Source organism: Benincasa hispida, chromosome 7, assembly GCF_009727055.1.
Source record: "Benincasa hispida cultivar B227 chromosome 7, ASM972705v1, whole genome shotgun sequence".
Lineage (NCBI taxonomy): Eukaryota > Viridiplantae > Streptophyta > Magnoliopsida > Cucurbitales > Cucurbitaceae > Benincasa > Benincasa hispida.
This window is the reverse complement of record NC_052355.1, coordinates 20,102,686-20,117,283: the sequence shown is the minus strand read 5'-3', so window position 1 is coordinate 20,117,283 and position 14,598 is coordinate 20,102,686. Positions and strand designations below refer to the sequence as shown.

Here is a 14,598-nt window from a genome sequence, read left to right as displayed (position 1 = left end):
TAACACATTCCTAGATACATTTCTAATTTCAAGATACATGCATTTCTAGATATATGTAATTGTTCAAGTACATGAATGGTATGTATACATGTACTTCATTTATTTTGTGTCTTTTAGGAAGTGTCTCTTGAGTACTATATAAAGAGTTCACTTCCCTCATTTGTAAGCAAAAGAAAAGAATCAAAATCAATAGAAGCAAATTGATGAAAAGAAACTGAGTTTCAAGAGAACAATATTCTTCTCTTGTGCGTTCTTGAGTTTTGTAAGAGAACAAGTTTCTTCTCTTAAAAGTTTGGGAGATTCAGAGTGCATTTAGAGTGGGCTCGTCAACGCTTTCAACAAAGTGGTATCAGAGCAAAAAGATTGAAAGATGTCATCTAACATGTTGCAGCCTCAACTTCCTCGTTTTGAGGGAAAAAACTATAGATGGTGGAGCCAACAAATGAAGGTTTTTTATGGATCTCAAGATCTTTGGGATATTGTTGACAGAGGATATTCAGAGCCAGAAAGTGAGGATGGTCTTTCACCATAACAATTCAATGAGTTGAGAGATACTAGAAAAAAAAGATAAGAAGGCATTATTTTTCATCTACCAAGCTGTGGATGAAAATATTTTTGAAAGAATATCAGGAGTCTCTACTGCTAAAGCAGCATGGGATGCATTACAGAATTTGTACGAGGAGAAGAAAAGGTAAAATTGGTCCGATTGCAAACACTTCGAGCTGAATTTGATACCATTCGAAGGAAAGATGCTGAAACTATTGAAGATTTTTTCAACCGTGTTCTCTTAATTGTTAATCAATTGAGATCAAATGGAGAAACAATCAAAGATCAAAGGGTGGTTGAAAAGATCCTTAGAAGCATGACTAGAAGATATGAGCATATTGTTATAACAATTGAAGCATCCAAAGATTTGTCAACTCTCTCCATCAATAGCTTAATGGGATCTCTTCAATCTCATGAACTCAGATTGAAGTTGTTTGATTCTACTCCTTCAAAAGAAGATTTTCATATGCAATCCTCCTCTAGAGGGCGATCTGGTGGAAGAAGAGGCGGACGTGGCGGTAGAGGCAATGGACGATCCAACGTTGTAACAAATTCAGAGTCAGAGAGCAGAGACAATCAATCTTCTTTAAATAGAGGAAGGGGAAGAAGTTCAAATAGAGGAAGAGGTAGAAGTGGTGGTCGTGGATATTTTTCTCATATACAATGTTTCAATTGTAGACGTTATGGACATTTTCAAGCAGACTGATGGTCTAAGAAGGCTAATTCTAATCAAGCAGAAACCACTCTAAAGCATGAGCAATAGGATAATGATCAAGGTCTTCTCTTCCTCACATTCAACGTCCAAGAAACAAGCACTGAGGAAATATGATATCTTGATAGTGGTTGCAGTAACCACATGACAGGAAGAAATGATATTTTTATATCTTTAGATGAACCTCATCAAAATGTAGTGAAGACTGGTGACAACAAAAAGCTTGAGGTCAAAAGAAAAAGGAGATATTCTTGTCAAGACAAAAAAGGGAGCAAAAAGAATTACCGATGGGTATTATGTTTCAAGTCTCAAACACAATCTTTTAAGTGTTGGGCAACTTCTCCTAAGAGGACATGATGTTATCCTTGAAGATAACATATGTGAAATTAGAACCAAGAATGGAGGTCTCATAACGAAGGTACGCATGACTCACAATAAAATGTTTCCAATTAAAATATGCTATGAGAAGCTTGTTTGTTTTGAGACTTTAGTAAATGACTCTTCATGGTTGTGGCATTGTCGATTCGGGCACCTGAGTTTTGACACTTTGTCTTACATGTATCAACAACATATGGTGAGAGGAATGCCAAATATTAAAAAGGAAGATCAACTTTGTGAAGCATGTGTTTTCGGAAAGCATCATCGAAATTCATTTTCGACTGGAGGTTCTTGGAGAGCATCAAAACCTCTCGAGCTTGTCCATACAGATTTATGTGGACCTATGAGAACCACTACACATGGAGGTAACCGTTATTTTCTCACATTTATTGATGACTACAGTCGAAAAACATGGATTTATCTGCTAAAAGAAAAGAGCTCTACTTTCGAATGTTTCAAGACATTCAAAGCAATGGTGGAAAATGAAAGTAACTTGAAATTGAAAGCATTGCGTTCGGATCGTGGAGGAGAATATATAGTCTTTGTGGATTTCTTGAAGGAAACTGGAATCAAGCATCAAAAGACTGTTCGAAGAACTCCTCAACAAAATGGAGTTGTAGAGAGGAAAAACAGAATAATAATGGAACTTGCAAGAAGTATGTTGAAGGCCAAGAAGTTTCCAGATCAATTTTGGGGAGATGCAGTAACGTGTACTGTTTATCTCCTAAATCGAGCTTCAACTAAAAGTGTGCAAGGTATTACTCCTCAAGAATCATGGAGCGGATTGAAACCAACTGTTATTCACCTAAGAGTGTTTAGGTGTATTGCTTACTCTCATATTTCATATGAGAAAAGAGGTAAACTAGATGATAAATAAAAAAAATGCATTTTTGTTGGGTACAGTGAGAACTCCAAGGCTTACAGATTATATAACCCTGTAAGTAAGAAAGTTATTATTAGTCGAGATGTCAAGTTCGATGAAGCAAAATTCTGGCAATGGGATGCACCAAATAAAGACTAGAATCCATTATTTGTTGACATGAATGGCAAAGAAGATGCTCGAGACTTGGAGCTTGAAGAGACTCAACCACTGACTTCACCTTCTTCATCACACTCCACAAGTGATGAAGAATCTACTCTAAGGAAGACAAGAAATATTCAAGAGATCTATAATACTTCAAGAAGAATACAAGATGATGAACATGCTGATTTTGCTTTATTTGCAGATGTTGATCCTATATACTTTGAAGAAGCAATTCAAGATGAGAAATGGAAAGATGCAATGGATCAAGAGATTGATGCAATCAGAAGAAACGAGACATGGGAGTTAGTCAAATTACCAGAGAATAAAAAAGCTCTTGGAGTCAAATAGATCTATTGAACAAAACTGAAGCAAAATGGAGAAGTACAGAAATACAAGACCAGACTCGTTGTAAAAGGTTACAAACAAAAGTTTGGTGTGGATTATGAAGAAGTTTTTGCACCAATAACTCGCTTGGAGACTGTTCGTTTGATGTTAGCCCTTGCAGCACAAAATAAGTGGAAAGTTCATCAAATGGATGTTAAGTCAGCATTTCTAAATGGGTATTTAGAGGATGAAATTTATGTTGAGCAGCCCCCTGGTTATGCCAAAATTAGAGAAGAAAATAAGGTGTGTCGATTGAAGAAAGCATTGTATGGGCTAAAGCAAGCACCAAGAGCCTGGTACAAACGTATCGATATTTTTTTCTTGAAGGATGGTTTCAGAAGATGTCCATATGAATATGCTCTCTACATGAAAGAAGATGAAAATGGTAATTTCTTGATGCTTTGTCTATATGTTGATGATTTAATCTTTACGGGAAATTCAAACATGATGATTGACGAGTTCAAAAAGAGCATGAAGAAAGAATTTGAGATGACTGATATGGGTTTACTTCATTACTTTCTTGGTATTGAACTTAAACAAGGTGATAATGAGATTGCAATTTCCTAAAAGAAGTATGCAAAAGCTTTGTTGATAAAGTTCAAAATGGAGAATGCTTATCCTGCTAGTACTCCTATGGAACTGGGTTTAAAGTTAAGTAAGCATGATGATAGTGAAGCTTTTAATGCCACCATTTATAGAAGTCTTATTGGAAGTTTAATGTATTTAAATACAACTAGACCTGATCTTATGTTCTCAGTAAGTTTATTGAGTAAATTTATGGCATCACCAAAGGGAAGCCATTGGAAAGCTGGAAAGGGAGTTCTTAGATATATTCTTGGAACTGTTGATCATGAAATCCACTATAAAAGAAATGTGGATAATGTTCTAGTTGGCTACAGTGATAGTGATTGGGGAGGAAATGTTGATGATTTCAAAAGTACCTCTGGGTATGTATTTAATATTAGTTCTGGAGTAGTTTTGTGGGCATCAAAGAAGCAAGATGTTGTAGCATTGTCAACAACGGAAGCTGAATACATTTCTTTGTCTGCAGCTAGTTGTCAAGCACTTTGGCTTAGAAAGTTACTACATGAATTGAAGTGTCCTTAAGATAAAGGGACCGTCATGTTCTGTGCCAATAAATCATCTATTTCACTTTCGAAGAATCCAGTTTTTCATGGAAGAAGCAAACATATACAGATCAAATATCATTTCATCAGAGAATTTATCAAAGATGGAGAAGTATATATCAAGTATTGCAAGACACAAGATCAAGTTGCAAACATATTCACAAAAGCATTAAAGATAGACTTATTCTTGAAAATGAAAGAGAAGCTCGGAGTCAGGGAAGTCTAGCTTAAGGGGGCATTTTAGAAATTAATAAGCTAGATACATTATGGATAACACATTCCTAGATATATTTATAATTTCAAGATACATGCATTTCTAGATACATGTAATTGTTCAAATACATGAATGGTATGTATACATGTATTTCATTTATTTTATGTCTTTTAGGAAGTGTCTCTTGAGTACTATATAAAGAGTTCATTTCCCTCATTTGTAAGCAAGAGAAAAGAATCAAAATCAATAGAAGCAAATTGAAGTTTGAAAAGAAACTGAGTTTCAAGAGAACAATATTCTTCTCTTGTGCACTCTTGAGTTTTGTAAGAGAACAAGTTTCTTCTCTTAAAAGTTTGGGAGATTCAGAGTAAATTTAGAGTGAACTCATCAACAATTTCAACAGAAACGATAAATCCTTCTCAATAACAAATTCAAATTGCATGAGCCAAAAGATTCAAAATTGAGATGGAATGATTTTTCTATTTATAAAAAGCTTCCTTATCGAAACCTCATACGTAACAAGGAACATACTATATCAATGAAAAATTAGATAGCAAGCGAAATATACATGTTTGCCACATCAATAACCTCCCTCGAATTCCCAACCATTCATTTAAATTATAAAACTGAAAAGGCAAAGAAGGGTGGGAAATTTATACGGATGACCTATTTTTTGGGTCCAAAATATCAAATGACTCATTTTTAAAAAACAATGTCAATTGACCATCTGCTGACATCATCATAACAAATTATGTAAATTGCCTTCACCTTTTTGTCTTCCTACCTTTTTACTGAAAACCAACCAAAACTAAAAATGCTTCAAGCGTAACGGCTTCGTATCGCTCATAAGCTCCGGACGGTTTTGCTACATTTTAAAATCCATCATTTGGGCTTGCAAAAGCTTCCACCACTGCCGACAAATCGAATCTAATCAATAAGTGATTTCAATCTGTGCTTGCAAATGTCTTAAACTGATTGGTAATGGGGAAAGGATGGGTCGTTCTGGGTTTAGAATTACTGTAAACCTATGGTTTTCTTGTTTATTTTTTTTGGTTTTCAATGTGTTCTGAGGTTGAAGACGAGTAAAAAAAGAGAATATGAGCAAGATGAGTGAGAGTGAAATCGACGAGAGTGATACTAAAGAGAGTGACACCGAAAAGGATAGGTCGTTTTGGGGTTTAGAAATACTATGAACCTATGATTTTTTTTGTTTGTTTTTTTTTGGTTTTCGATGTGTTCTGAGGTTGAAGATGAGTGAAAAGAGAGAATGTGTGTGAGATAAATGAGGGTGAAATCGGCGAGAGTGATACTAGAGAGAGCGGCACCAGCGAGAGCGATACTAGAGAGAGCAACACTAATGAGACAATGTCCAGCGATATTGGTTCTAGCGAGACTTAAATAGAATGTTTTTTTACAAATTTTTTCTGAAGAAGATTATTGATTGAATCTTTATTTTATGCAAGTGTGATTTAATATGTCAACACGTTTCAGAATACCTTTAATGAACCGATTTCTTGATCAAGTAACGAGCTTGGCCCATATTGCTAATGTGAATAAGACTATGAAGGAGAAGCTAACAACGGAAGTTAGAGATGTTCAAGAGAATAGTTTTTTTGGCGATTTGTACACATTGACATGGTGTTCAATAGCCCAATTATCCATCATATGTTGTTGAGAGAAGTGAAGAGCACGAGAGTTGACTCAATGAGATTCTTTATTGGTGGAAAGGTCGTCATGTTTTCGAAGGATGGTTTTTTTATTAATGACTGGTTTGTGGCAATCCCCTACGCGAGTTTATCATAATGAGCAATCCTCATATGAACTTGCAATCAAGTATTTCGGTAATCGAGTGATGAAGGACACCTTACATATTAGTCTACTAGAAGAAAAATACAAGGAGTTGAAGTTTGAAGATGGCGAGGATGCTGTAAAGACTACATGAAGGTTGTAGTGATGGGAAAGAACAAGCAGAAAAGTGTAGTGGACCTTAAACATTTTAAGGACGTTCATAACATAGAGTACTACAACATTCTAGATTGGGGTACCATTATTTAGGGAGGACATTCGATGCCCTAAAAACTGCATTGAATGATAATAGTAGTTTATACAAGACGAAGGTGAAAGGAAATAAAAATTATGTTGTGAAGTACTATTTGCATGGATTTCCACAAGCATTCTAGGTAAATTTGCTTAACATAATAATCGTGTTGTTTGATTTAACATTACTATTGTTCTTAAAATATGTTAAATTTTATTTAGATATGGACGTACGAGATCTTAGCAACATTGATAGCTGGGAACATTGCGGGGCGAAGGAGCAAGGTGGCTTTGCCTCGTATATTATGATGGTCATGCTACCACTCAGTATCCTTCAAAGTACTCGAGAAAGATATATTCGAGTCTAACAATGTAAGTTTACTCTATGCATAATATATTTATTTGGTTGTTAAATTGACACTAACCATTTTACTGGGATGTTAATGCAGACAAAGGTTAAAGACAGTCTTGTCATGATCGATGCTGAGAGAGAGTTTTGGGATACTCCAATGGACAGACGACCTATATTTGATCTAGGTGCCAATGATGATAGTGCTGAAAGTGCCAGTAGGTCGAGTAGTAGGGGTAGTTCTGAAAGCGACAATGATGATCATCGTGGAGGTAACAATGATGAACACGAGCATTCTAAGCACGAGGATGTTGAATGTGGAAGGGTGGTGGGAGGGACATACACACCTAGTGATGATATGTTTCATGATGTGGTGGGGGACGTACGCGATGAGGATGAGTTGAACCCACATGATGTCCATCTTGCGGATTCCCATAGAGAGCGATCTATGGATGAAGAGTGTTTTGAATGTGTTGGCTGCAAGAAGAGAGCCAATCCCAACGATTCTATTTATTCGTACATGCAGAGCATTGACAGCTCACTATCGAGGTTGGATGGCCATATATCGAGTTTAGATAGTCATGTATCGAAGATCGAGAAAAACATGACAAACATGAAAGGACAATTGTCGGCCATCTTGTCACTGTTGCAGTCTATGTGCAAGGTTTGCATTTACTATCATTTTATGTTTTTACGTGTTTGTGAACTCATCATTGTAGTTTACTAATTGAAGGGTTCCATGGTGATTGAGGAGACGACAAGGTCACCCATCCCACATACAGGTGATGATGCCACAATGTCACTCATCCCATCTCGGGATCCCGATACCACTGATACGACTGCCTCTCATACTCCCATCTCCCATATAGAGCCTCAAAATACCACCACTACACCTACTCACATCCCTCCTTTAGAGCCCTGAAGGAAAATCAACATGAGGAGATCCTTGAGCAGAAGCAGATCTCCAAATTCAACTAACTATTGAATACAAAATTTACAGTGAACATATAAATAGATATGCATTCAAGGTTAAATTACAGCATGCTTTTAGATGAAAAATAGGTTTCAAGAAACCTCACATTTGAAGAACCTTTCTTCAAGTAATCCCTCGTATGAGCCACGAACAGAGCTCCTTCATCGCGGATCTTCTTCTTCATGCACAGACACTACTAAGCGAGAACCCTCTGTATTCTCTTTGGAATTAAATGATTCAAGCAGAAGTTGTGGGCTTTGCTTGAATCCTTGAAAGAGGGAAGGAGAATGAGAGGATGAGAGGGAAATTTTCTCAGGGAACTTTTCTCTTTCAGAGAACCATTCTCCGTGTTGAATTCTTGGAAGAAGATGATCTCTTAACTTCTTTTATCATAAGTTAGTTATTGAGAGAATAATGGGAGAAAGTTATAACTCCTTCCCTTTTATTAATTTCAAATAAATTAATAAAATATAATATATTATAACTATTTTATTATATATACACTATATTTTATATCGAATATAACATATTGCCTATAGTTTTATATTGCATCAAATACAACATAAACTATAGATTTTATTCTCTCTTAACTATACATGGCATTTAATATAAATCACATTTATATTAAATCCATTTATATGAATCTCATCCATATAAATGATATTTGGATCATATCCAAATATTTTATTTCCTCTCAATATAAATCATATTTATATTTAATTACATGAATCTCATTCATATAATTGGTATGAATCATATTCAAATTCCTCTCATATATAATGTATGAAATACATTATAATTAATTATATCATATATAATTAATTCCGTCAATTAATTTGAACACTTCAAATTAATCGAAAGATTAAATCTCTGTTGAGCTACAATAGGGACCTTATGGACCTATAGATTGAAGCTCCAACGGTACTCGGATAATTAATTAAACTCTTTAATTAAATTAGCCAACATCTGTTAACTGTCAGTCACTCCACTAAAGACCGACAGCTGCACTCTTCAAACTACAGATAAATTTTTATGTCCATTGGATATAACCAATCAATAGTGTGATGGTCCTTCACAAATTACTCGTAAGTATAGTTGGGCAAAAATACCGTTTTGCCCCTATAGTTACATCTAACTCCTTAAGTACCACTGATTCTCTAATGAACAACAAGTCATAATCCCACTATGACCAAGTTCTTTTGGCCAACAGAGGGTGTGGCCACTATGTTCAATACCCTGAATCAGCCCTAAAGGGAGTAATTTATCTACTTGCCCCTACATCGAGGAAGGAGTGAATCCCGTCTTGTGTAATTGAGTTCCTAGCTCTCTAGTCAGACGAATCCCCAAAATGGTAGGCTTGTTGAGTTGGAAATCTGGCCACTCTCACCCATACAAATCAAAGGACCGCCTTCATGAGCAGAAGTTCACAACTTACTCAGGATTCAGATCATGTCACCTATGGTCATCCTAGTGAAATGTAAATCTCTATTATTAACGGCGTTATATAAAGAGACTAATCATTTTGTGGTTTGGTCTTATACAAACTCTTTGTATAGGATACCCCTGCTCACATGTCTCCACATGAATGATCGGGATCAGATCATTTGTAGCACTTTACAACACTTGTAACACCTACAAAAGCGGGTTGTATCCGTAGTGTCACTAGGATAAGGTACCCAACCTTATCCATCTACTACAAACCATTTAGGTTATTATTTAAACAAGATCCACTTGTATGTCTCTACATACTTGTTTAAATTACATGAAATAACCTTGGATCTTAGTTTATTGAATTGAGTATATGCTTATAAAATAACACTTATTTTATTAACAATAATATGTTTATACAAAGTTTACAAACTACATGATTACAAGAATATTTAGGACACCATTTCCAACAAGCTCGATACAACAACATCACCCACTGACGTCCAACCTATAGAGGCCAACGTCCCACATACACAGTCTGACGTGCCTACCTCACCCACTAACATCCCACATCCAGAGGCCGACACGTCTGACTTACTTACCATGCCACATACAGAGGCCGACATGTCTGACATCCCAGAGGCCGACACTTCTAATATTGTTATGACCACGGAAGGAGTTAAATTGGTGAGTAATTTATTGATCAGTAATCTTTTATATTTCGTGATTTGAAATTATATTTTTTTTATATTTCTTGATGAGTAATTTTTTTGTTATCTGTTTATGTAGGAATCTCGAAGAACTACTCGTAAGATTAAAGGTGTTGACAAATATACACCTTCAGCTCAACTAAAGAAGAAAAGTGTGGATTCTAGGGTACACCTTCCATTTGAAAAGGTTAAGTATTCTCTCCCGAGTGTGCCTACGTCACTATTCGAGCAATTGTCGGGTACAACGTAGCACATGAAGTTCCACTTAATATCTTTATAGAAATGATGGGCTGGATCATAGATGAGAATACCGATAACGAGCTTCAAGAGAATTCTTTTAAGCCACTATCAAAGTAATTTTTCAAGGAATTAATTGAATAGAGTTTGTGGGTTGAGTGCGATGTAAGTTTCCTAGTCTGGACTTCTTTACAATTAGATATCTTGTACTTTGATTGACATAGTAATTTTTCGTGCATACCATAAATACTTTATTTCATTTTATGAAAGAAACGTCTTATACCCCACCTGACATGTGCATACACAGGTTCACCATCTTGCCAATTGAAATAACGGTAAACTTTGATATATTTTGTTGTGCAAAGTCATTTTACTATTTGTTACTTAACTTCTCATTTTATTTTGCGGAGTCACCTTAATGCTCGTAGCGGGGTATTTAAACGAATAAAGAATAAGTCGAGACTGGAGGCTGCCCTAGTATGGGAGGATGAAGACACGTACAAAGACTACGTCACCGGTAAATTCGATTTCAAATAGGCAGATATGGATTTTTTGTATACGACAATGGACATCAGTGAGCACTGGATAGTCCTTACAGTGGACATTAACAGAGCCCATATATTTATGGACATTAACAGAGGCCATATATTCGTGTTCGATTCACTTTCGTCATAAACACCAATGACGAAGTTGGGGACTTGGCTGGAGCCATTGACTGTCATACTACTATCACTACTTCACTACTGTGACGTGGATCATTCAAAGTCAGACCTATCCACATCCTGTTGGAAAATCATCCAACCTATGAACGGAAACATACAGCACAGGTCGCTTTATTGTGGCATCTTTGCAATAAAATTACTAGAACATTTGGTGACTGGTGTTGATCCTTTTGTAATCACTCAGGAGAAAATGAGTGAATATAGGATGCAGTTAGCATGTCAATTGTGGGCGAACACTCCGTATTTTTTATGTGTATAAAAAATGTATTTTTATTGTATTTTTTATGTATGTAAAACATGTATTTTTTATGTAGATAAAACATGTATTTTGTATGTATGTAAAACTTGTATAAAACAATTTTATCAAAGTTCAAAGTTCAATATTATACATTTTATCAAAACATGTATAATTGAGCTATTGCTCTTTTCATTATACCAATGGTATATAAAACATTATATCAAAGTTCAAATATTGAGGGAACGGGATTTTGGGAGAGTGCGTGATTTTGAGAGAGAGTGAGACTTTGAGAGAGAGCAAGATTTTGAGAGAGAGCGAGATTTCACAGTCTAATGGTATTCATGAGTGACATTCTAAGAGTCTATACATAAATTTGTACGGATGAGTGACATTGTAAGAGATACAAATTGAGTACATAATTGGGTTTATATTTAGACAACCAACCTCGACCAACATTTGAGTCATTTCTACCATTTTCAATATGTTGCATAGTTGTGAGCGGTTCGCTACAGTTTTGGCGGTTATGCCCATAATTCCCACACCTACCACATTTTATTTGTTTGCGAAATTCTCCTTTGGATGGTATTCTTCTCACTCTCCATCACCCGACTTGTGCCACAAACTTTGGAGGAAGAATAGTCTTTTCTACATATCCAGGAGCTCTTTTCCATTTAGGTATGTGCCCGAGTGGATTTATAGGCTCCGTATACACAGTCATTAGAGAGTCCACTGTATAAAATCGACTGCAAAGACTCTGAATGGGTATGTTTCGTTCCTGCCAAAATTGCATGCGAATACAGGATACCAAGTGAGTCGAATTCCTTACACGTGCATTCCTTCGTGTGAAGATTCACAATACTGTCCAATCGATTATCTCACACATGAACCCGATAACAATCAATAGGCTCAACTCGATATCGTCTACTCTTATCGGCCTCATTTACCAATCGGGTTTCACAGTAGTCAGAGTGCAATGTCGTTCGAGATGCCCAGTAAATCCTCTCTTCATAGAACCACGATTGGAGAATTTCTCTAACATGTTCAATCAAGCATACTATGGGCAATAGCCGATACTCTTTAGTTAACAAATTGAAACACTCTGCACTGTTGGACGTCATATTGTCATATTTTCGTTCTCTTTGGTAAACCCGTGCCCACCTTTGAAGACCGATGTCTTCTAGATATTTCGTAACAGTACTGTCTCAAAAACTACAGAGTTCATCCCATTTTGTCTGGAACTCTGTCATGCGAAATGCTCTTGTTGCATCTCTAAATATCCCAACAACCGTACTATCCTTAAAGTTTGTAATAAGATTCTGTTCTTTGTGCCACATGCACAATCCATGAAATGTCGTGGGAAAAAAATGCATGAATAGCATTGCTGATAGATACCATCCGATCAGACACAAACGCCAGATTATCGGGTTCTCCGATACTGCATTTCAAATTCGACATAAACCATTTCCATGATTGATCGGTTTCATTGTCCACTATTGCATATGCTAGTGGGTATAATTGATTGTTCCCGTCCATAGAAACTGCAACCAACATGGTCCCTTTGCACTTTCCTTTCAAGTGCGCCCCATCAACAATTATCACAGGCCAACAGCTTGCGAAACCTCTAATACAAGGCCATAATGTCATAAACATATACTTGAAATACACATCATCTTCAAGTTCGATCTCAAACACTGTACCCGGATTCTCTATTTTTAACGCTTCCCCATAAGCATGTAGTATGGAGTATAAGTATTCTGGAGTACCTCTAGTGAGATCATAAGCGGCTTCCCTTGCATGCCATGCTTTATCATAACTTATATTCACACCATAATCTCTCTTCATATCCTCAAAGATATGACAAGGTTTATAAATACATCCTATGCCTGTAAAGTTATCAGGTTTATAAATCCTATGCCTGTAAACTTATCTTTAATCAACTGACCAACAACCATAGCAATTGCTTGTCTATGGTCGTGATTCAGAATTCCGATGGAATATGTGTGCGAACATGAGTACTTTGTGATCTTGAATATATCGACCCTTCTATTTTCACTGCACGAAGGCTCCACTTACAAGCCTCCCCAATACATTTGACAGTGAACACAGATTTGGTTGACTTCTTGACCCTAAATTCAATATTTTTGTTGATGGATAAAATAGATAATCACATTTTCAAGTCCTTTTTACTTAAAAATATTTGACCAACTTCAACGTCTGTCCCAGATGAACCCAGGCATAATTAACTCTCCCCTATGACTTGAAGACACAAATGGTGGAACCACTGAAGCTACTGTAGAACAATGCACATCTCTATGATCCCGATCCATTTCATTCAATCCTATTTGTTGCTCATGACCATCCACTGAAGGACCACAACGTTGCTCTGGAAAACCACAATCCATATAATCAAGTCTAGATGATCTCTCATTACCAACAACTGAAGTACCGCCAAATTCTGTACAATCGTAGTTCATTGAATTCAATCCTGTTGGATTAGTGCGGTTGTTGTCTAGTGATAATGTTGATGGTATAGTGTTGGTAGACAATCGAATATCATCCTCTTCCCGACGAAACTCATATGATTCCTCGTATTTTCTATCCACAGTCATATCATCATAACTCACATTTTCAAATGCCATTCTAATATTTTCGTCCTAATTGGATTTTAGCGTTACAGATAATTGAAGTCTACTAAGCTCTTATCAGAAAAGAAGGAAGCGAACATCATCATCATTCTTTATGTATTGTGAAGGGGCTTCATATTCAAGTTTATATTTAACTCTCATTATAAGATCGAACTCTGAAGAACTAACATTTGTAACCTTGTAAATGTGAGATTTAAGTTCTTCATACTTCATCATAACAGGCACAATGATTCCTGTCAACTCGCCTCTAGTATATGAACTTTCATTCTCATCCCAATCACCTTCATATCGAATAAGTAGACATTTTTCTGTCATCCTACAAAGTAAGAGAACATTTTTCATTAAGTTGTACAAGCAATTGAAGTGTACTCTTGCTCTCTCTTAATCCCGCTCTCTCTTTTAATCTCGCTCCCTCTCTTAATCTCGCTCACTCTTAATCTCACACTCTCTCTTAACCTCGCTCTTTCTCTTAACCTCACTCTCTCTCTTAATCTCGCTCTCTCTCTTACTCTTGCTCTCTCACTCTCGTTCTATTTCTCGCTTTCTCTCTCTCAATATAAATTTCGTAATGCTCAATTCCTACCTTTTCAAAAATAACACAACAAAAATAATGAAACAGACTCAAAATAATGAAACACCGTTATGAAAAACCTGTTCCGTTCTGAAAAAGCCTCGTATTGGAAATTTCCATTCGAAAAAACTTTGTTCAACAAAACACCATCGAAAACCAGGGAAGTAATCTCCGTTGAAATAGAGTTTCAAGTTTAAAGAAATCACCATTGGATTGTGTTTAGGTATTATTGATTTGAGGTTTCATTCGTGAAAATTGTCAAATCATTCATATGCTAACAAGCAATCACACCAAACTAGGGAA

The 14,598-nt window shown here is 36.2% G+C and overlaps 1 protein-coding gene across 1 annotated transcript; it reads left to right on the top strand.

Annotated features, from left to right (window-relative positions):
• Positions 1 to 3,647: 3,647 nt before the first annotated feature.
• Positions 3,648 to 4,151, top strand: LOC120081008 (secreted RxLR effector protein 161-like). The gene has a single exon (XM_039035690.1). The coding sequence runs from the start codon at positions 3,648 to 3,650 to the stop codon at positions 4,149 to 4,151; it is 504 nt and encodes a 167-aa protein (XP_038891618.1).
• Positions 4,152 to 14,598: the final 10,447 nt, after the last annotated feature.